Source organism: Leuciscus leuciscus, assembly GCF_965113295.1.
Source record: "Leuciscus leuciscus genome assembly, chromosome: 5".
NCBI lineage: Eukaryota > Metazoa > Chordata > Actinopteri > Cypriniformes > Leuciscidae > Leuciscus > Leuciscus leuciscus.
The window spans coordinates 34,476,269-34,501,292 of record NC_138729.1 but is presented as its reverse complement, the minus strand read 5'-3'; the positions used below and the strand labels follow the sequence as shown (position 1 = coordinate 34,501,292).

Genomic DNA, 25,024 nt, shown 5'->3' with positions numbered 1-25,024 from the left:
TGTGTGTGTGTGTGTGTGTGAGCATTTGTGCTTGTTGTATATTCTTGCCACTGCATATGACGTGTCTGACAGTGTCTCTGTGTGTACACTCTGGTATGTGTGTGAATATGCACACAAGTATAGTTTGTGTGTTCTAGCGTTCAGACAGCCGCTAAGCACTCCAATAGGACCTCCACACAGTGACTCTCCTTCACAAAAGCCATTTGACGTGGACCCAGCCCAGTTCAGGAAGCCCAACCTAACAGCCTCCAAAAAACCCCCCACCTGACCAAGCGCAAGCCTGCCGTTTGAACACTGAAACCTCTCATTCACCTCCCTCCGTATAAATCCACTGATTCCTCACCAACCACAAATAACCTTTAATGATGTCATAATTTGCTACACATCACTGTCTTCTGCATATAAAGAGTGGACGATTATTAGTCATTTTTTAATTTTAGCTGTTATAAACGTTAGCAAAAACCGCATGCATCGCTGAGCTAACAACAGCTATGTGTGTTTTCCAGAACAAACTAGTATTTTCCTCCCATTAAAAGGAACCATAGAGTGGACTTGCACTGTTGGGCATCCACTGCAGTCCTATTACAGTTTCCTGTAACAACCAGGCTAAAAAACACACACACATTTACAGCTTCCCCTGAACAGTTTTACTGAACCATATACTTGGTATTTAACCTTAATAGAAATATTGGAAAATCTATGTAATGTCCTTGCACTGTTGAATAACGGGTGGGTCTCCATCTAATCCAAACAACTGTGGCACTCCTCTGCTTTGTTAAACCCAAACAAGTGCTTCAAGCTCAGTCAATTACACTGGCTTTGGTGAGGAAGGAGGTGTAGCTGGACCACCGCATCCATATTTTTTATTTTTTTATTTTATTTTGTACTCCTTTGTTATCCCTGTCACTCCGGCTGCAAGGAGCTTAATGGATTTTAGTCTTCTCTTACACCTCGTGTCAGTGATATAAGTCAGTGAGTCTTCATGTTCACGATGCATGATTGCAAAACCACGTAATTATGGGATTATGAGAGACTAACCTGTTTGCAACAAGCCTGCTCCGCTGTCACCAACATCGAAGTGTTTCTGTATGTCAAGGAGGACACCTGAAAAACAGAGACAGAGAGAGATTAGAATTTGTGCTCTGCTGTAAATTTGAGTTGAGTAGAGCATTTGAGTCTCTTTTCGGATAAATAATTACTGAATGTACTTTCGGGCATCTTTTGTGCTAAGCAATTTAAAGAATTAAAAATATGAACAAGTGTTTCTCAATACATTTCCTTGTGATCCTCAAAAACAGAACAATCATAGGCTTATGGATGAACACACACACTTCTACTCTGGGCTGTTTGAGGTGTAATATTTCATCAAAATTAGGGATGCTCTGATATTACAGGCCATAACGATAAGCTGATAATTCTTTTCAAGTTAATAGTGGCAATAAATAGCCAAAATGAAACTTCTATGCTATTATAAATGAATGAAAAATAAACCACTGAAAAAAACCCAGCTGAGGTGCATCTAAACATTAATGTACAGTATGCAAAAATGCACATATTAATTTTGACATTTGATAAAGATTATATTAAATATAAATCAAATAAATAATTGAATCTAATTTAATAAATCTAATAAAATATTATAAAATAGAAATATATAAAAAATTAAACAATATATTCTAATACCGACTAAAAAATAAATAAAATATGCTCTAATATAAAATAAAAATGAAATGTCCTGTTGAAGTGCAACAAAGGCATGTCCTCAGAATAAAAAATGTCAAAAGAACGAAGGATTGTGAATGTTCCTTGAGTTGCAGACGGTAAGGAAAGAGATACTGGCTGCACTGGAATGCGAGCAGGTGCCGTGACTCGTGTGACAGGAATGTTACATATGTCACTATGTGCGGACAAGCCTGCACCTGCCAAAGTGTTCCTTCTCAGTACGTCTTTGCTACAACGTGCCAGTGACAAGTCAAAACGGGTGGCGACGAGAAACTGCGAAGTGATTGAGACGAAACTCGAAGATGACTAAAGCCACCGCAGCAACAGAAACAAATAGCTATTTTTATTTCTCACAGCCACTCCTATGTTATGTGTCTGTGTTTGTAAGACCTTAAAAAGCATGACGTAATTAGCCAGGCAGCACTGAGAAGTTAATTAAGAGATGTTTCTACAGCATTAGGTGTTTGATCTGGGTGCGTGTGAATTGCGGGAAGCCTGTGAAGCGGATGTCTTTCTCTTTGCCTCTGTTTGTACAAGACTGTTCAGTGACTTAGAAAGATGTAACTTCAGAGATAACGTCAAGGATGTTGGATCTCTATCGCTCTTGTCTAATGTCATTGGCTGTCAGTCACAGACCCTGTTTACAGCCTACCCTGCATTTAGAAGTGTCTGAATGCTGTGAGCTTTTCACAAATGGAAGATCAAAGCATATGTCTGAGTTAGACACTTAAAGAGCTCTTTTTTACTTTAAAGCGATCAGAAAGAAGGAATGTGGAGATGAGAGACTGATGATTTGAAGGCAGCAACACGAAAGCTGCAATTACACTAAAAAGGGATCTATGCCCTGATCAAGAGCCCTTTAGATTCCTGGCCAACACACATAACTACAGCAACAAACCATAGAGCAACGTGATATGGTCAGATTAAACAAAAGACAAGGAATCTTCTAAAACATTTTACTATGAATTGACTGAAATTATTAGTTGTTGAGATTTAGATAACCTTTGTCATAATGTAACGCTCACTCAAAGTTAATGTTTAAAAAAAATCCAATTTTAATTTTAATTTTAATAACAGGGGCTAGTTGGGTTAATGGAAAGCTAATAATTAATTAAATCATAAAAATATAATATTAAAATTAAGAAATCATAAAAAAAATAAAAAACACTGAATTAAATGAATTGACATAAGATAACCATGAACATGCAAATGTGTTGTTAAATGATTGAGATTCCTAAATCCATGACTTGCAGCATTTTTTTTTTTTATATCTATTATGAACAATAAATTCCTGTCTTGCTATTTAAAAAGCTGCTAATGAACTTGGCAGACTTTGAAACTTGATGGATTTTTCTTTTCAGTTCCTAGCAAAACATCTTGATTTAGCAGATATGGGAAGCCCGGGCGCATTGGAAAAATGAAAAATGTCCCCTTTGGCAACATTTCTGCAAAAGTATATTGCGTTGACATTGGCGGCTTCACTTTTCTACAATGGAAGAGAGTAAAGGTGCGTCGTCCATCTTTTTTTACAGTCTATGGTTTGCAATGTCAGTTTGCTAAAGTCATAGATTTGGATCAGGTTATGTGATTAAAATGTATTAGTCTACAAATCATGCACTTTTGGTAAAGGTATTTTGAGTCCATAACATATTGAGCAAGAAACTGTGTGAAAATAAGTTTTATTAATCATAATTTGTGTGAAGAGTAATACAAGTTTTTGTATTTCTAGTGTTAATTTCTAGTGGGAATTGCATGCATAGGCACGTTTTTGGAGTTTCGCAAAAATATAGGTAGATGCGCGCTTTTCCAGTGAGCCTAGGTTGGATTCGGAGGTGTTGGCTTCCACTGTCCTTTTCCATGCTCAGGAGCGGGTGGTCCCACCCTCTTTCCATTAGTCTAATCTGAGGCGGTGTACTAATTACCTTGGTCACACTCCTCCTCCGCCCCCCATCCCTCAATCCCTCCGTCTCTCCCTCTCCTCCCACTGGGAGGGAGATCCCTGTGCCAGATGGTGCTGCGTTTCTCCTCTTTCAACCGAGAATGCACCTGCCCACCCTCACGCCTGCCAAAGACACAACCTCAACCACCACGCTCTTCCCACCAAAACTCCCACAGGCACAACTGATACAAACTGATGACTTGTTTGGAAATATGATTGATTCAGTTTGTGAAGTATGTCCTTATTTAACATTATAGCCTAAAGGAAAGAATTGTAACTGGAAGAGACTGGTACTAGTAGGTCAGTGTGTGCACAACGTAACACTGAACTATTAGAGCAACTGTCATATTAGTGAATTATGTTCCGTGTTTGGCAGGCGATACCGTCCATGTGAGATTTGCCCTAAATTCTTCTCTCTCTATCTTCTCTTCTGGCTCTCAGATAAAGATACACTGCTCAGGAAAAACATGGCAACACCTTGAAACTTTTCAGAGAGAGCTGTCTTTAAGCATCTGAGGTGCAGCAGCTCTGACTTCATCTTGCATCATACTGTAAAACGGTAGGCAATGCCACACAAGGTGATGCAAATGCCCCAAATGGCACCAGTAGAATCATCGACCTTCTAGTGTCCGCCTTGATGCCGCCAGCCCTGAGGTGTTGCCATAGTAACACGGCACGGGCGCACACACTGAGGAGGGAAAGGTCGGCTGGCAATTGGTCAGATCAGACTGACTAAAGCCCTATTTGGACGGGACTAGTTTAACAAGGAGAGGTGGGATAAAGTAATTATTACCAGAGCTTCTCAGTGATTTTAGTCCCGTCCGAATGTGCCATCTCAGTAATCATTACGGACAATGGGCCCTATCTTGCACCCAGCGCAATTGACTTTGTACACCGACGCATGTATCATTCCTATTTTGCACCCGCGCACAGCGGCCTTTTCCCTCCACAGACGCACGTCAGTTAACTAAGAAATACACTTGCGCTCCCGGGGGCGGTTCAGCACAAAGAGGAGGCGTGTTCCTGGCGCAAACGTTCCCTCATGCTATTTTGCAGGTTTAGAAAACAATTCCGCCATTAACTGAAAAAAACTAGTTTAAAGTCAGTGGCGTGTTGTGCATGTTATTCATATGCTATTTTAAGGGCGCATGCTTGGCCATAATCAATGTAGCGTGTGCACAACGCGCATACACTTTGATTCTCTCACACAGAAGCAGCCGTTTTCATTTTTTCAAATCATACATTATTACGATAGATAGATAGATAGATAGATAGATAGATAGATAGATAGATAGATAGATATAGTTTATTATAAAAGCATACATCTAGCTTACACATTTACCCAAATGATCATACGCCTGTTTAACCGAAGCTAATTTGGGTGGGTTTCTCCCATCCCCAACGTCATTTCTCTGTCTTTTACGGCCCTGACGAGAACGTCGGTCTCCTCGGCTGTGAACCGCTCCTGGCGCGCGCCTGGCAAATCCGCTGTTATAATAGGAATCCGCTATAAAACAAGAGCGCCTGCTCTTAAAGGGAATGTGAGATGTCGCTCTGATTGGTTTATTTCACGTTACGCCCAAACCACACCTATGAATAATGAAGCTATTTCAGACCAACCCATTTTAGATTTGCGTCGGGCGCAAGAGTCATTTATCCCGCCGGTATAATAGCAATAGTGCCCCAAGACCCGCCCACAAAGTTACTTGCGTTTTGCGCTTGATACTTGCGTTTCAGATCGTTAAAATAGGGCCCAAAGTCAGTAAAGATTCCGGCGACTTTTACCTTCTGTAAAAAGGTCCGGAAAAATGTCCTCAGGTAATACTAATTCTGTGAGAATAGACCAGCTGTAAAAATGTACGTAAATATTACGTCATTTCCTGTTTAAAAGTAGTTTCCGCAGTTTTTCAAGTATGGAGGCGCTTGAAAAAGCATTCAGTTGGTTTCTAGACGCTGGGACAAGTCTGTGGCAAATCTCAAGTTTTTTCCACAAACCATTTAGATCAAAAAGAAGATCAAAAGCCTTTGTTAGAGGCACGAAACATCTTTTAGTTGGGTAAGAGCCTATTACCAACATAATCCAATCTGAAGTTAATGAATACATCTTTCGACCAGACATAGCTGTTTTATATATATAAATATAGGTTACATGTGTTTGCGCACGTGATATCAGGAAGCAACGTAATACACACATGACGACAGGAGGAGGGTGACAGCGGTGCATAAATCGAGTTACCCCTCCCACTTCTGCTAGTTTTACTGAGATATCTTATCCCGTGCGAATTGGCCATTGTTATTACAGACGTCCTGTGGTAAAATTGCATTGCTCCATCTACCCTTGCAAAGTTAATCCCATCCGAATAGGGCTTAAGATGGAAAAAGGAACACACATTTACAGTAATCTTGCTTAGCAAAACTTTATCTGAATCTTCCTACATGGAAAAGATCTGTCAGGTTTGGCTGATACGGTCACTTGCAATGCACTTTGATTTACTAAAATGTAGAAACCGCAGCAGAAACTAATAGGCAAAAGAATGTTGTCCTGCCTGTTGTGACTGATCTGTTGCATGCAAAACACATCTCTAAAGAGCAACAGCCATTGAACAGAGTGTAAAATTCTGTTACAGCATAAAGCCACATAAGATTGGCTGAGATATAATCAGTTTTCTAAATAAAGAAATCTGATCATCTAAAATAAATAAACTTGTTTAACCTGATAACAGCTAAATGCACTTATGGAGGCAGTTTTTTGTTTAGGGACAAATTTGTCCTGACCAAACCTTCATTCGTGTGGGGACATCTGAGTGGATCAATTCAAAAAGGAAACGTTTTGAATTGATATAAGGTAAGCCCCCATTTAAAGTACAGTATGTTTTACACTCCACCTATTCAAATGCACAAAGCATTAAATAGACAAGTTCCACAGAAGAATATTCTAACAGAATAACTAGTTCACTGTGTGTGTGTGTGTGTGTGTGTGTGTGTGTGTGTGTGTGTGTGTGTGTGTGTGTGTGTGTGTGTGTGTGTGTGTGTGTGTGTGTGTGTGTGTGTGTGTGTGTAATTAATAATTATATTCTACATTAATAATTTAATGTGTTGATGATAGATAGAATGATACTGCTAGGGTAGATACTCCGTATGATGTAAGTTACAGTATTGTTATTTAACACTAGTTTAAAAATATTTCATGCAAAAGCCCCTAATGCTCATTTTGCAAATTCCATTTAATATCGATGAAGTCATGGACTCTTGGATTAGAAATTAAATAAATTAAACTCACTAATTCAAATTCAAATAAACATCTGCTCACAAATCACACAGTAAAACTGCAATGCAAACAGATTGTGGTGTGAGAAAGAGCGTCTTTTGTTTTCTAGCACACTAGTTTCATTATCCCAAATGCTAATTAAACATTGACCCGTTCATGTAGGTCTCCATCTTATCAGCTGATTGGTGCAGTGAAATGGCGATATGCTAATGTTGATGCTATTGTGTAAGATGGAGTGCATATGAATGCTCCTTTTTGCTATAATGCTATCATAGTGACATCCCCTGGAGACCCATTGGACATTGACCAGTGGACTGACCAATAGCATGTTTGAAGAAAGCTCTGTGGATGAGGATGAGCAAATCAGTTCTGTTAATGTGTCTAGTGCTATTTCAAATCTCAGGGGAGTTCGTTCAAGTGAAGCTGTTTAATGGATCCTGGAAGCTGAAGCTCCTGCATTTGATTTACACAAACCGTGTGATGCTATCTTTGACATACTTTGTTTGGACCCACTTTTATCTGATCTGATAAGTGGAAGCCAGCCTGTGAGTTTAAGTGCTTGTTTGGGAAGAGAGTAAGACCAAGTGGTCTGAGTTTTGATATAAAACCTTCTCTGAGATGAACTGGCGAAATGCCAACACATTTTTGAGTGTGTGAGACACAGTCTATATGAATGAACCATCCATTCATTTGAACAGGAAGTGGTTCACCGGCTGAAATTCCAATTCGGTCAAATCCTGAAACTCAAACATCACCTATTCATCTGTCAGAGGCTTTGACAATGGCAAACATTTTTCTTAGAATCCAGACTCACAAACTCATTAAGGTGGGGATACTGCATTAATGCACACAACACCCTGTTCTTATTTTTGCACACAGACGCGTCACCGTATATAGACCCAGAGGACTGTCTGGCCGTCTAGGGAGAGAGAACGAAAATGAGGATCATTGAGTGGTAGGACAGACCTCATTTTACAATCCCCAAAAGAGAGACGATAGACCTGAGCAACCCCCAGTGCTATTTCAGGGCTAGGAGAAGTAGGTTAGGATAAAGGCATAGCAACAGAGGCTGGCCGTCCTATATACTGTAACTGAGAAGATGACGATAGGTGAGAAGAAAGGCAACTGGAAGGAAAGCAAAGCTCCCTGACAACATTCAAAAGACAGCTGAAAACCAATCTCTTCCGTGAGCACTTAACCTTATAGAAAAAAAAAAATAAAAAAATAAATAATTTCCTTTCCCTTTGAAACATCACTTATCAGGCTTATGCTACTCTGAATAATACCTGAACTTCGTATTTTGAGCACTTCTTGCGTTGTTGTTGCTTTTGCCTCTTTATGATGACTCGCTGAATTTTGTCCTAATTTGTAAGTCGCTTTGGACAAAGGCGTCTGCTAAATGACTAAATGTAAAATGTAAAAATGGTATATTCAGAACTCTGTGGGGAGATTTTACTGAGAATGAACCGCGTCTGCTTTGGAGGTGTTTACTTGCACACTCCACCACTGCAATCCACATACCTGAGACAGGTTTTTAAAATGCAGAAAATGTGCTGAGATTCACAGCACATTTGTATTATGCCAAGTTATAATGTTCTTTTCCATTATTTGATCATCATTTTATAAACAACTGGTGCCATGATCAACATAAATGTACACAATCTTTTAAATTAAATGTAGTTTAGCAAAAAGCTAATTACACCAGACACAATAGTGAGTTTTAGTAACTAATGGTCAATAATAGTAAGACATAAATATGCATTCCTGTGGCTCAAACAGAAAAGCATTTCACAAGCAATGGCAAGGTCATGGGTTTGAGGGAATGCATTAACTGATAAAATGACTTGAATGCAATGCAAGTCATTTTGGTTAAAAGCATCTGCCAAATGCATAATGCATGTAAATTTACATTAAAAAAAAAAAAAGATTGCAGATGGTTAGTAAATAAGTCACAGGGTTTTGCGCTGCAGTACTGCATTTAAAAGTGGCAATCATATTGAATTAATTGACCGTCTGATGGCACCGTTTGCATGTGCGAGTTGTTTTAGCACCCGGTTAACTAAAGAAATTATGCAAATGATCAAATCCAAAGGACAATGCATATTATCCTTCATCATTGGATCACTATTTGATGATTTACTGCTGCCATGGTCAAAAGATACAATAGATACACAAAACATCTCCTTTAAATGAAATGCAGTTTAATACAATGCAAGAAAATGTACTTTAAATTTTATAATTGAGTGCCTGCTTAAACTACATTGCAGATGGTTAGTAAATGCAGGTTTTTGTGCAGTAGTAATGCATGTAAAAGTGGCACAACTGTTTCGAATTTGCCTCTGTGTGTGTGGTAGGTGAAACTGCAAGTACAAATGTACATTTCCATATCCTGTGTAATGCTACTCTTTGCGGTAAGAGAATGTTTCCCCTCCGCTCTGTTCTCTCCCTCATTCTTTTCATTCTACCAAACCACTGGTACACTGTTCGGCTGCTGACACATCCTGAAGCTTTCTTCCTCCTATTTTCTTTTCCTCCTTTCCCATCCCCTTGTCTGCTTCTCTCATCAGCAAGGGGTGATCCTTCTTAAAGTGTCACAGGAATCGATGTAACAACACCTCAGCTCGCAGAAGTTACACATGTGCAAAAGCGAGAAAAAGACTGTTCCCATGTTAACCCTTCCCAGCTTCTCTGCAAAATGTCTGCCCTCTTACGCTGAGCCAAACCTTTGAGAGTGCAGTGGCAGGGTAAGAGCTGACCACAAATATGCTCGTCTTTTCTTGGCGAGCTCCTGACCGCCGGGTCCATCGATATCCCGCAAAGCAATGGATGCTTTTTCCACTCAGCCTTTTAACCACCACACAGTCCGTATAAACACAATGCAGATGTCAGAGGAGCGGGGGGGTGTTTTAGCGGGCGTTTGCGGGTGTGGGTGTTTTGGAATTCCCTCACTATTTGATGCCAGTATTTCCTCAATACTGCCTCACCCTCAGGCAGGCTGCCAGCACTGCCTGTCAGAGTATCATGGTGTACACTGCACTGCTGATCTGAGACTGGTTTTAAGGTGTGTGTGTGTGTGTGTGCATAAAAAATGGAATGATGTATGAATATGCAATTGCAAATCCACAGAAAACGTATTTAATAACCCCAGACAAATTCCCTGTGTACCCAAATACTTGCCTGGAGATTGTAAATAAACTGTGCACTGCAAGGCTTCTTTACCAAAACACAGATATTCTAGACTGCATCACTTGCTTTTAAATATTGCATAAAAATATTGTTCGTCCGGAGATGCTATGCAGAAACAGCCTAGTATTTGGCCATTAATAATTCATAAGAGAATTATCCTCTGGAGTGTGAGCCCATGTGTCAGACATATAGCTGTGCAGTGGTCAGAATGCAATGGAGCGCAGAAAAATCCCCTGGCTGCCCGATTCTCCCTTAGATACTCAACATCACTGTCGGAGTGCATATGGTCTGTGAATGTATGGTAGAAGATAAATATCAGTACACTTACTCCTTACACACTGGTACAGAACTAGAGTGGTTTTCCAGTTTAAACATCAAAGACAGACACTGAGACACACGAGTAAAGATGTTTAGCAACCGTAAACATTGGCAGTAATGTTCACTATACATTTATATAGAGGATATTTCACACAGAGGTTTTAAATGAGCTGCTTGTTTCATTAAATGAGCAAATTTGTGGATCACATTTAGCAGGACAGAACGCTGTTGGCGGACGCTGGAGTGCAATTACGGCCACCCTTATTAAACAGCCTCTGATACCATCATGTTGGATGCTAGTGTTAACTTCCAACCAGAAGCTTCAATTACCTTCCCTTCTCTCAGATTCTAATAAAAAAATAAAAAAAACACTTTATGAGCAGTTTTCTTTCCTGTGTTGACGTATTTCCAAGTGAATCTAGATTCGGGATGGTGATTTTTGATGGTGAACAGCCATGAATATTATTTGCTATTTGCTAGTAATTTGCAAGTGGTATTAAGTAAAAATACTGTACTCTTTAAATGTGTTAGCAGTACACCAGCATATACACTACTAATTAACAGTTTGGGGTCAGTTAGATTTTCTTATCTTTTTTTAAATTATTTTTTTATTAATACTTATTCAGCAAGAATGCATTAAATTGTTCAAAAGTGAGTGACAGTAAAGACATTTATAATGCTACAAAAATGTCTATTTTTGAACTTTTATTCATCAAATGCTTTCATGGTTTCCACAAAAATACTGAGAAGCACTCAACTGTGAAGAACAAGAAATATTTCTTGAGGGATCACGTAAATGAAGACTGGAGTAATGGCTGCCGAAAATTAAGCTTTACTATCGCAGAAATAAATTACATTTTAAACTTATTAAAATAGAATTTTAAATTATAATAATGTTTTACAATATTACAATTTTACTGTATTTTTAATAAACAAACTAAGCCTTAGTGACCAAGAGACTTCTTTCAAAAACATTAAGAAAAATCATACTGAGCCCAAACTTTTGAACAGTACATTCACTAAGACCAACATCATCTGATGACGTAAAGCCATTAACTGACTCAATGTTTTGCTGACTGACGTTAGACAAGCTTCATTTGTAGCCTAATCCCGATGCTTTGTTTTATTTATTTTATTTTTACATAACACAGAAAGGGATTACTGTAATTATGAGGGCTTTTTGTTTTTTGCCTGTAACGAGATTTAATTTGGCTTTTCTCACTCGCTATGCCTCTTTGCTTATTCTCCTTTTCTTCTCTTTGTTCTCTAAGAGCTGTGTAGGAGTGGGGTGGGTCTCACCCAGGGGGGTGTCAACAGTGCCCGATTCTGTGAATAATAATTAGTCCTGAATAAAAGTGCTGAAGTGCTTGATTATCTTTCTTAATTACTGCTGATCCCATTCAAAGTGTAAACCTATAGTGAAACATCATTAATTAGCCCATATCACTCTGACAAACATGTTGAGATGGTAAACTGAATCTATTAACCAATGACATTTTTTGGGATTTAAAGCAGCATGCTAATCCAAAACATAGTTCTTATTGATTTTTAAAGTTTGTGTCCATTAATTGTGTATAGGCACAAAAAAAAAAAAAACTCACCGTCTTTGGGCGAAACATCTTTGAAGCTCTTTGATTCAGAAAATGTCTAAGGAGAAGAGCTCAATCAATAAAGCTTCAAACGGCACAGCGAGCCAAGCTATTCTCAATGTACTAATAGACAGAGTTGAGCAACCTAGAGTGAAAGCTACCAGAGAGAAGAGAGTCAAGAGGTGTCATGAGACTGAGTAAATGAAAACTGGAGAGAAAAGAGGACGAGGGAGAAAAAGAGAGAGCTAAATTGGATGGGGCATTTCAGCACGCTTTGGTCTGAAAAAGCCTATGTTGAGAGCTGGTCTTTCAAGCTCAATTTAGCATTAGGCTGTAGCCATACTGCTCTGTGTGAGGGGCCATGAGCTTCAGACAACTGACAGCTGAGGGTGATGAGTAGGAGAAATGTGTGTGTGGGGAAAAAAAAACATTTTCAGCCAGTTATAATGACCAATTGAGTGAAAACTACACACATAAATGTTTCACAGTTTTCTTTTTTGATTTATGCTGTACAGACCAGCTATATTTTAAAGAAAATATGACTCTTTGCTACTTGCTAAGATTCTTCATCCAACTTAATACCAAAGGGTCCAAAGTGGATTCAGAAGAGATAGAGCATTCATAACCTTAGAGAGCCCTACAGAGGACAGTAATAACTATAAAGTGATATATGGTAATCTATCTATCTATCTATCTATCTATCTATCTATCTATCTATCTATCTATCTATCTATCTATCTATCTATCTATCTATCTATCTATCTATCTATCTATCTATCTATCTATCTATCTATCTATCTATCTATCTAGTAACTGAACTAGAATATAAAAGGCATTCTCAATTCAATTCTGAATGTCGCATAACCCTGTGATGAACACATAAAGCATCAGAACTGTGTTTCTTGAAATCAATACCTACAAGAGATCCACATGTGGTATGTATTCAAAGTCTATAGTCTGTAATTGACTGTAGCCCCAGAAACCTGTATTCTATGCAATCAATACACAGACACACACCCATGCAATCACACACAGTCCTCCTTTTATCTGTCCCAGTGTCTTTTATTACATCCATTTTCTTGCTATGCAAAGCACTATTTTCATCCACTCTCATTGAGAACAGCTGAGAGTCTCCAGCACAGTAATCCATCTCACTTTCTCCTTCATGAATTAGAGATAAATCTCATTTCTTCCTGGTATGGTTTAATGCAGAGCAGTGCAGGACACTTTCAAGATACAGTATGTCTTTAAAATATAGATTTGTATTTTATCCTGCAGGCAAAAACAAAATGGACCACCAAAATGTTCCAAATATGAGAGCCATAAAGAAGTGTTTTAAACAGTTTAAATCTAGATGCTTTGTATTGATTTTGTTTTGACAAGCACCTTTCTGTGCCATGGGCTGGTGACTGGTAACTATAGATCGGAGGTAACTGTGGGAAAACAAAACAACGCCATCACTGGAATTCCAGCTCTACCTCCACATTCCACAGCAGTGAGGTGGAGACACACACCTCACACACACACATACACGGGTATTTTAGGCGTTAGTTGTAGGTAATTATTATGTTCTGGTGTGGCTAAATAACTCAAACTATTGTGCTAACCTGGTAAGAATGCCAAATTAATCCTTAAAGGAAACTAAGGTCTTCAAGTATGTATCATACAGCAAGTGGTAGCAAGCCCCGGGGTTTCCTATCGCCAGTCTATCCCTGCGTACTGTACAGCATACATAAAGGCATTCTTGTCTCCATAGTATACAAGGGGTTAGTTTTAGCACTGGTGAATGGCTCTGAGAAATGAATGAGTCTATTTAAAGAATCACTGGAATTTAAACAGGTACAGGGTAGGACGCTGACGTGTGACAGTCACCCTAATGATTTGAGAAAACACAGCCTGTTTCTCTGTGCTTTCCTGAGCCTATATACTCTGGGCATCTACACATCACACACTGAAACACCAGGGCAAGATTTCACGCTGAGGTGAAAGTGTTTCTGCCATGTAATGTGTCAGGGTGACAATCCAAGCCATATGTTCTCAAGTATAAATAGATGGCATACAATTACACAGGTATACACATACAACATAAGATAGATATGCTTAATTGCAAGCTTTGGAAAAATGCTGCAAATACTGGCTTGATGAGATGATATTTCAGTAGGCCTGTACTTTCATCCCTGCATTAATAGAGATATCACAAACCAGACAGACAGACAGAGGTCTAAACCCTGATTTACCTACAGACACTGACACTGTGGCACACTGTGTAGTCACACACATACACACTTAGGCTGTAATCTGGGAAATATATGTTACATAACACCAGTGGCTGACTATTTGCTCTTTATCACTATTGAATAGATGGAAAGATGACATATTTTCCTCCTTAATAAGTAATAAGCAAATACTTGCAGTAAAGTGCAGTTTAAATATTTGTCCTGGCAATATAAAGTGCTTCTGAAGGCTTAGTTTATGGACAAAGCTAAGCTTCAGTAGAGTAGTTTACCCTGCTGACCCTTCTTTTTGATTTTATTTGGTCAATATTTACTCATAAGTCTTATCTAAAAACAGAAAAGATTATCAGCCTAATCCATGAATATGATCCACCCTCATATAACTAGAACAACTACTTAAATCATACATGATTTTAGGAAAAGTCATTCATCATCTGATATCTCACTCTCAGTTATGCTGTAGCACCTATGGGGATTTGCGATGCTTTCAGAATGATTTAGTCACTGTTATGTTGCATCCAGAAACATTAATGTCAGTGTCACTGGGTTTGCCCCTCTCTGTGTGTAGATATATGGAGGACAGGGTTTTGTGTTCGCTATAAATTTTTTTTTTTTTTTTTTTTTTTAATCATCACTTAATGGAAAATGAATGGCAAATGCTACAGTATGTAAAAACATTAAAAAAGGTAAATTTATATTAGATTTGGTGGTACAGTTTACTACCGTTAAAAATATAAAGAAAAAAAACTTCTCATCAATGCAATCTGTTCGTCAAATCTGAATTTTCAGCATTACTACAGTCTTCAGAGTCACATGATCCTTTAGAAATCATTGTAATATGCTGATTTGGTGCTCAAGAAGCATTTCTTATCATCATTGTTGAAAACAGTTGCGCTCCTTAATATTTTTGTGGCAACCATGATACATTTTTTATAATTAATTGCATTATCATAAAATAACTGCATGCACTTTTACTGTAAAATAATGGTAAATTATGCAGGCTCTTATAACAAAAATGATTATAGCATTATATAAAAGCTTCTGCTATATGTTCATGTTGTTTACTTTCTGTCCCTGTTTGGCCATTTGTAGTCATTGTGGGTCAGAGGTCCAGCCAAAGGATATCTCCCACACTCATATTAATACATTCTGAATGATCTTGGTCTAATACACAGTGACATACCTGAGACTTCTAATCTCACAGGTGCGCTCCCCCCTCAGGCACCCCTCCCCCCGCTTCCTCCACCCTCCTCTACAGCTGTCTGTCAAACTCTCCGCCCTTAATCCCTTGGACACACTCGTTCAAAAAGACACATGTTGAGGCTGAGAATCACAGTGAATCCCCTTTTTTAAACAGACAAACACCCACACATAGTGCGCATCTGTTTGGACATGCAATGAGCTAAATATGGGCCGCCAATTATATTAACAGGGTCAATGCCATTTAAACAAGCACGTCAGCCGTCTCTCTGGTGGAAAAACATAACAAGCGCTGTGCCTTGTTTGGATCGTCCACGCTACATTAAATGAACATCACATGGGCCAAATGAAAGACAAGCCCGTTAAAAAATAAACCGAACAAATCGCATCTCGATTCTCAGAGGCTGTTAGCGGACATGATTGTGTCAGTGTTTATTTTGAGAGTCACCAGGCTGCTTCGCCCAATACAGCCTCTCCGGAGCAAGATGAAAATTTGTCCCGCTGAACACCACTCGTGTCTATATATATTATACACTGACCTTATTGTTGGGGTCAGATAGGCGATCATGGTTGTGTGTTCTTTATAAGGAAACCGCTGAGGCAGATGAATGAAAATAAACAACACAAGAACGCTGGAAGTTCTTTTCACTCACTTTCTTGCCTGACTTTTAGGTCCAGATCAGGCTTAAGGAGCCATGCTGTCTTTAGGGAAGTACATTTTAAGACACAGAAATGGCTTTTAGTGCTTGTGTAATAAATGCCGTGACCACATGAAAAGCACTGTTAAAAGGAGGAAGAAAGGCTGCTGTCTAATTCTGGCCACTGCTATCACAGGCAGCACATACTGTACATCAGCAAAATACAACCCCACAAATACACACACACATGCCAAGAAGGGATCTGAATATGAGAGAACTTTAATATGAGGTCAAAATTTGTTCAATTAAAAGCAAACACCCTGAGTACATTAACGTATGCCAATCGTATCTCAAACACTTACGTATATTGCACTGCACGTTTATGGAGCATATTAAATACTCTGTGCCTTCAACAATACACTTCAGCATTAAGAGCTAAACTTGTAATCGTCTTTTAACGAGTTTACTTTAATGGATTTATATTTCAGGTTTGAGACAGACATCAGAAGTAAACACAAGAGCTCTATTATAACTGCTTCTACGATAACAATTACAGTGCATATGGAAATCAACTTTGGGAGAAATGGAAGCCATTTGTTCTTCATGAGGGTTTCAGAAGAGCGAGACAAGCTTATAAACTCAATTACTGAGAGTTTTTCATTACTTTCATGTTTTTGTTGTTGAAAGTCCTTTAATACGAACACAGTAAAACAAGTGAGAGAAAGGGAGAGAGACGACTGCCAAGCCTAAAGTGATTGAGCCAACCTCAAAGTTTTATTTTGAACACAGACATCCAATTTGCTGCAAGTATATTTAAAATGCACTGCTGTGATACTTACCCACATACTGTATATATATATATATATATATATATATATATATATATATATATATATATATATATATAAAAACTCCTTCACAAATAAACACTTTTTCCTGTCACATTTGCCTTCTTTTGTTTGGCTAACATTCTACTGTGACTTACAGCACTTTTACATAAGTAATTACCTTGGCTAAGCTAAAGGTAAACCTTATCAAAAGTTGTCAGCTAGCAAAGCCCACAGAGAGGAATTGTAAACCACTTGCAAAATCTGTTTGGGGAAATCTTTCGCCCTCATACGAAATTCCGGATTGCTTCAATTCCTATTAAATTGGATTTCACCAGCAACAATTTGCTAAACAACGGTAAATGTGACTGCACCTTTGTCTGCACCAAACGCCACTACACACGTCCATTATAAACGGCTTCCTTATGAGCGATTAGTCAGGCCAACTACTGACTATTCAATTTTTTTTAAAAGATATAATTCTATCAAATAAATAAATAAACATAATAAAGATAAATATTTATTAGCACATATGCAGCACACAAAGTGTCATTACTGTATGTGCATGTGATACTGTACGTGCTACTTCTGCTGACCTCCTTCAGTACAGCACACTGTTTTGTCGCTGATAGGCCTTATCACACCTTCAACTCACACCATAAGGGGCAAAAGTGGAAATGACAGTGTGCGGGGTGTGTGTGTGTGTGTGTGTGTGTGTGTGTGTGTGTATGTATGTCTCACAAAAGGCACTGCCAAGGAGTGTGTCCAGGCAAAACTAGAGCTGAGCCAGCTAGACTGGACCATCTAGTGCAGAAGAGCAATGCAGCAAAACGTACAGTACTGTAGTCTCCACTTCCCCTCATAAACTGTGAGCCTGTGTATATCTGAATGTGCAGACATACCCATTTTCCCTCAAGGAGCTCCTCGGGCTGCTGGATTACCCGACACACTTAATTAAGCACTTGTCTTGAGATTAAACATTCTCATACCTCAGATGCCTTTAGGAAAAAACTGCACCTTGCAGTATCCGCTGCACCTCATAATCCAGATTACCAGTCAAACTGCCTTCATTAGAGCAGGCGTCAGGCCGGTGGCTCAACGGAGGATCTTAGATCAAATAATGTTAAGTGGCCTCCTTCTGTACGTCCCTGTGGTATTCCCCTCGCCTCCTAATCCCTGTCTTAACCGTAATCTGTTGTTGAGCTCAGCCTGTCTGCTGGAGGGACTCTTGCCAGCCAGCCTCCCTGGGTCTGAGCCATCACAGCCAAACCACAAATTTAATCAAACCAAATGGTTCACAACCTCAGTCCCATCAATCTGATCTCTCGGTCCCACTGGAGGCTGTGTTGGAGACAGAAAGAGACGGATATAGATAGTGGACAACTATAATGGGCCAATGGGGAGGGAAAGACGAGGGCAAATCGGCCCCAACGTTGCAGACATGCACCTCGGGCTAAACATAAAGAAGGATAAAGTCTCCTACGACTTTGACTAGCCAGATATGAGTTATAGCAGATAGCCCAACCACCATAAATATGCAACACGAGCCTATAGTGATCATATATTACACTCACACCTAACCACAATACAAACTCGACACAGGTGATAAGCAAGTTTTTTCTCAAAGATTCAGGACACATGCACATACTAGCATGGTTTTCTTCGTATCGTGCTCTGTGGTTCCTCATGAGGGATTGGTTGTCTCTCCTTTGCTGTAAAAACTGCACACCCACTAGTTTTGTTTAGGTGGAGAAAACAGCTAAATTAGAGCTTTGCTGTTCTCTTTCACACACAAGAATATCATCAATCAGTTAAACATAAGACCGACAAGGCCAAAATGACACACGCTGCTTTTTTAGAGAATTAACATTTGGTTCTGGCTAACAGTGATGAGAGACTTTGGTTGATGACAAAAGATTCCAAGACAACCACAGCCTGGAAGAAGGGCTTGTAAAAAGTGAAACTGGCAGTAATTGGATATGACTTAAATAGCAAAAAACTCAAATTAAGTGTTTTCACAGTGATGGTATTTATTAGACCCGAATATAGTCATTCGGACTGCATTCATTTCTATGTAAGACTGAGAATGTAATGTTAAGTTGTTCAGTTTTTCAAGCAATTGCTGCATACACATTTGATTTCATTTTGATTGTGTGTGAGAGTAAACTGCTGCACTAAAACTTAAGTGGGCACAGTTCTGTTTTCCATTTTTTACTAAATGTTAAAGCATCATGGCTTAATGAATTTATTTTTAAATTATGGCAAAACATCTGTTATCATTGAATCACTCTCAAGTCATTCCAAACCTGCATACATTTATTTTTTTTCTTATTTTTTTATTTTATTTTGAAAGTCAAAGCAACATTGGACCCTGCTGTGTTTCATTGTATGAACAGTAAAACATAATTTTTTTCTAATATATTATTATGTGTTCTACATTTAAAGTAAGTCATACGGGTTTGGAACAACATGAGGGTGAGTAAATGATGACAGAATTTTGTTTTGGGTGTCTATCTCTAATTTTCCCTCAGACACACAAACCCACAAGCACACACACACTGCTGAACATCATTAATATGATCCCTGTGTCAGTCTGACTGCAGTACAAATGATTGAACAGCAGTGGTGAGGAGGTCTCTCAACCATGTGGATCATTCTCTCTCTCTCTCTCTCTCTCTCTCTCTCTCTCTCTCTCTCTCTCTCTCTCTCTCTCTCTCTCTCTCTCTCTCTCTCTCTCTCTCTCTCTCTCTCTCTCTCTCTCAGACACACATACTAAAGAGTGACCGCCGCCACTGCAGGATAGCTGCGTCAGATACCCTCTCCTCTTTACCCATGAAGGGGGCTTCACCCTCACATACGCTTCCCATAATGCATACTGAGGTGTAAAAGAGATCCGTGCTCAACTCAACAACATCCAGTCTGCTGCTGCAACACTCACAAACCAAACACATTTACAAAACTCCACTCCTGAGATTTGACCATTTTTGCAGCAATCTCACTGCAATCATCATCTCACACATTTCTCTATTCTCAATTTCCTTCTATTCATTCATCTATACTGTTCAGAGGTTAAGATGATCAACTGTGAATGTTTCACATGAGCAGTTGTAGCCTATAACATGATAAAGAATCTATTTCATAGACAAAAGTATTTGTTAACTCACTTGAGAACAACTTAGAATTTAGCTTACATCGATATTGTATCTATGAAAGAGGATGATAAATTTGTTTATGCAGGATAACCTCTGAGTGAAACTAGAATGATTTTAGAGATGGCGAGATTAAGTGAGATACCCTATACCCACGTAAACCCCTATTTTTCATAATGTTATCACAGCTCGACTGTCTTATGTAATGTTGCTGAACCTTGTAGTATACAATCGAGCGCTACAAACCCGCCATGAGCCGATAACGTTGCCTTGTCTAATTTTCTTCTTTCACGTCTTCTCACACTATACCCTAATACCGGCTGACGTCTTAAAATTGTTCGCGTGCGTGATGTAACATGCGGCCATCTGGCAAAATAACGCACCTTTTACGTTTAGTCCTATATGAAAGGATGAGAGAATACTTTGCCAAAGCAGATCCTGCAACTGGGGGCATCCCGGGCTTTGCTAAATAACTACAGCCCCCCATTACAATAAAGTACATGCTGCAGATGCGCGCCATTCAAGCATCTCGCGCTGTCAAAAGTATCTGTGAAGCGCGCGCTGGAGGGAACGTGATGTTCAGCGCAGAAAGAACAGACACTGCAACATTCCCATTTCAATTATGGAATCGTCATAATGTCAAAATACCGTTTTTCTTCTTCTTCTTACAATTAATAATTGTTTGTAATGAGTAGGCTATTACCTGGTAGGGCTACAATATCCATGTTACATCTAGGCGTTTAAAATTAAAAATACATATATTACACAAACTTCACCTGATAATGAAGGAAGTGCATGAACATTTCTTAGTAGGCAACTTACATCATATAAATCAAAATCACAATGCGACAAGTCAAGAAACAGAAGGACAAAAAATGTCATGCAGTCTTCATAGTATTTTACTTCAATGAGGGGAAATGGATTAAAAGAGTCGTATCCACTATTGACGGATATACTAAATCCCGCATTTCAGAAATCCCTAGCTAATAGCGCACTCTTGCCTTGTTCCAAATGTCTAATCGCTTACCATTAGTTATTCATGAAAATTACCCCTCTTAGAGTGCGCTGGAGCAAATGTCAGCTGACATGTCGCCTCAGATCACCATAGGCTACCCATACAAAAAACGAATTAATCCGCACTTTTTGAGGGATGATACATTTGACAACAGAAAAACTAGTAGATTAAATCTGTTCTAGTTTCTATGGAAACGTGTCAGACCACGGCGGCGCTCTGCCTTTATTCCTGAATAACTTGATTCAAGGGCATCTTGTGTGTGGCGCTACTGAGGTTAGGCTACTATTTATAAAACCATGGATATAAGATGTGTCCCTCGAGAAGTTTGCTCTAAATTACTTTGGACTGTAATATCCTCGAGTAGCCTATAGCGCTACTGCTTTAAATGAGGTCTGTGAATGTTTGTAGCGTATTGGACGCAGTGTCCATCATGGCTGTATAGGCTACATTCATCAATTGGTATATACGTTACGTGATTTGAATCACATTTTAAATTTACAGAAAGTGCTAAATTAATTAACCTCATACACAGGCTAATTATTGTGTGGAGCTTATAGCCTATGCACATTGTTATTAGTAGCCTAAAGAGAGCCTATGTGTAGGCTAATGATATGAAAAAAAAAAAAAAACTCATAATGACACAAAATTTACATTGTCATGAGACTTTGGATTATGTCTCTTTAGCGAGACATAAAATCAGATTAGATTGATCTAAGATCATTCACAATAGTAGGCTAATCAATATCATGTTAGAACGACGGGTAGGCTACCTTTTACAATCCGGGTGGTTTGATTAAATCACACAGTATAAGAGCTGGAACCCGTTCAATAAAACTCAGCACGTGTGCAGCAAGATAGAGCCTATGATCACTTGACTTATGTTAATGTTTACAATGCGATTTTACCGGCCAGTGTGTTGAACTGAAACATTGTAAGTGAAACATTAAACAATACAAATGGTTACCATCGCTGCTGTTGCTCTCCTAAGCTAGTTAATACAACGAACATCTATAGCTCCCAAGAAAATGCTGGTCTTACCTGCTACGGTGTATCTGTCCATGTAATTGAGCACATTTCCAAAACTCAGAATCCCGGCGGCAACGAGCGGTGTCCGGCATCGGAGTAATGCGGCACGGAATTTTTGCCCAGGTTTGCAGGGATGCAGGTCTGTACTGGATTTAAGAGTGGGACTCATGCTTCCAGACAGCGTGTGCACCACATCCGAACTGCTGCACCCCTCGATTTCACATCCATCGCTCTCCACGCACATCTTCTGGCACGACAGATCCAGCGCAACCGATTGAACGATTTCTGAACAGAGACAGGACGGTTATGACGGAATAGTGTTGCACCTTTGAGCAAAAAAAAAAGAAAAAAAAAAAAGAACTGTGTTAATCGCTAAGAATAAAAATCATTGATTTGATTATTGCTCGCTGAGCTCGGTTCATGTCTGTACAGTGACAGGATTGAGCGCCCGAGAAGCGCTTTTCTCTCACTCTGTAGTGAGTGTGTGTGTGAGGGAGGGAGGCGTGGTTGCGCGTTAAGCCCCTCCCACTCCGAGCGATTGAAGGAGCGGTAGTGTGCGCGGAATGCTCATGTGAGAGAGGAGATTTTAGCAGTGACAGAGCAGCGCACCCAGGGCGCTCGTGCAAAGTTGCTTTGTCTCTGTAAAATCATTCACCGAATAAACTCCACTCACGTGAAACGTCCTCTAAATGTGTAAATGAAAAGAAAGCACGGAGCCATAAGGAAACATTACACTTAGTGTAGGTCGTCATGGTATCAGGTTGACTCAAGACAGAGTGCGAATTATGGGGGGCTTTGGGGGGTCTGACCCTCCCTACTAATCTTTAAGCCCTCCAAAGGATGTCAAAACAAATTGTTTGGCATCTTGCAAAGTACATTAAACAGGTTTGATTCTATAATTGTTCACAAAAGGATAAAACAAACAGCAAAAAAAAAAACAAAAAAAAACAAACATTTTAAGCACATTCTTACTTATAGAGAATTTCACAAATAGAGAAATGTCGTTCGACTGAGGAAGGTAACCATAGCAACAGAACGCCGCTCGAGGACTTTGGATCGTTAGGAGGATCAAGCATCCTGTCAAACGGACACACCGGCAAGCACATACATCTCGGAGACGTCTATTTGATGTGCGTGTTTTCATCTGGAAGACGGTGTTGTTGTTGTTGGTTTTTTTTTTTGGGGGGGGGGGGGGGGGGGGGGGGGGGGGGGTGCAATAAATAGACATTTAGAAAACGTCTTTAAGATATTTATGATTTAGAATGTATGCAAAACTGACTTTTTAAAGATGTTTGTACACAGCAGATTCTTTCCAGATGAACCACTCTTTAACAGACATCTTGGAGACGAACGTGTGCTTACTGTCTTTATTTTATCACTTTATTGCAGAATGACATTCACACGTTTATCACTTGCGATATAATTCCTTGTGTAATTTGCAATTGGCTATATAAAATAATTGTAGTAGCTATAGCTTCGATGTCTTATATGAAAATGATAGTAATGATGCTGACATAAATTATATGAAACTGATCATTCATATTAAATAGCTAAACACTGAAAAAGTATAATAAACATGAAATGCCCTCTTTAAACTTTTGCAATACAAAACATCTGGAATGGAATACCCGTTAGTTGAGTGCATTGCGGTTAACTGTCAAAGTAGGCTATACTGTTTTATTACACAAAGTATTTAGGACATAATATTTACTTAATTCTTATGAAAGGGTTTGCATGGGTTAAAACAGCTGAACTCAAGTAGTAACACAAGTCACCTCATCTGAAAGCGATCGTGGTCTTCAGCACTCTGGACAGCTCATTATTGCGATCTAAAACCTAAAAAGCCACACTGATCGAATTATATAAACAGTTTCACCTCATAGTATATTACACTTACTGCATTTACTAATTAATATTCTGCAAAATATGAACTGAGAAACATGCTATTAAGATGACATTGCAAAATGATGGTATATTTGAATAAGGTAATAGAGAGTTTACTTCCCATACATGTGTGGGATTAATTAAGGGTATTATTGAGCACTCTTTGACTGATTTTATTGCACGCTTTTCACCGAAACCCATCAATTAGCGAAGATTAGATCAAATCACGTCATTGAGTAGCCTACATCTTAGTTTTCCCCTCCTTTTGTTAATGCGCTAATCACTTGTATCTTACAGCGCGAAATTCGTAAAATATTATGAAACTCTAGAGGACAGCAACGTGTCAAGCCCCTGTTAAAATGCCCATCCTTAAAATAAACAGTTTTCCCAAGGGTCGGAAATATCAAAAGGGGGGATTTTACTGGAGTTAAGATTTATCTCGATCACAGAAGAGTCTTTTATGAAGGGTCATTCTCATGAGAAAAGGTTGAAAGATACTAGACAAAATATTGTCGGCAAAGAAGGAAGTTATTCGTTTGTTATTTTTCTTTTCATCTTAATTCCCAGATCAGAGGGTATATGCTACTTGTCAGAAGAAATCACGGGGTCATATGCTGTACTGCCACTTCAGACAGTAAAGACTTGCTAATTCAGTCATTCATTTTACACATCATTATTTTTAAGTAAATTAATCCAAGTGGCAGTGATTTAAATTTGCCATCATTGTATCAATTGCCTATATAAGATTCCTCAAATTTTGAAGTTCTATTCAAATTTAAATCATAACACCACAAAACGAGTTACTAAATGTGTAAAACTAAAGAAAAATAAATACAACTACCAAATGGTTGAATGATGCATGCCCCAGTGCATGCTGGGAAGAGGGCTAATGAGACTAAAACAAGATTATTATTAGTTTTTTCAGTGATACTTTAATACATGTTTGTGATGCTTTCTTGGTGCAGTGTAACGCTGGATCAATATTCAGAATATACTGCCAGTTTAAATAACCTTGTGATCTTCAATCAC

General features: G+C 38.9%; 1 protein-coding gene across 2 annotated transcripts in view; it reads right to left on the bottom strand.

The window, feature by feature from the left end:
* Window positions 1–22,593, bottom strand: part of spns2 (SPNS lysolipid transporter 2, sphingosine-1-phosphate) — a 72,049-nt gene extending 49,456 nt beyond the window's left edge. For both annotated transcript variants that reach the window (XM_082170655.1, XM_082170656.1), the window contains exons 1-2: window positions 22,124–22,593; window positions 1,039–1,104 (exon numbers count right to left, since the gene is read on the bottom strand). In XM_082170655.1, coding sequence (XP_082026781.1) covers window positions 1,039–1,104; window positions 22,124–22,355 — 298 coding nt within the window. In that variant the 5' untranslated portion in view covers window positions 22,356–22,593. The remainder of the gene's footprint in view (window positions 1–1,038; window positions 1,105–22,123) is intronic.
* Between the last annotated feature and the right edge of the window lie 2,431 nt (window positions 22,594–25,024).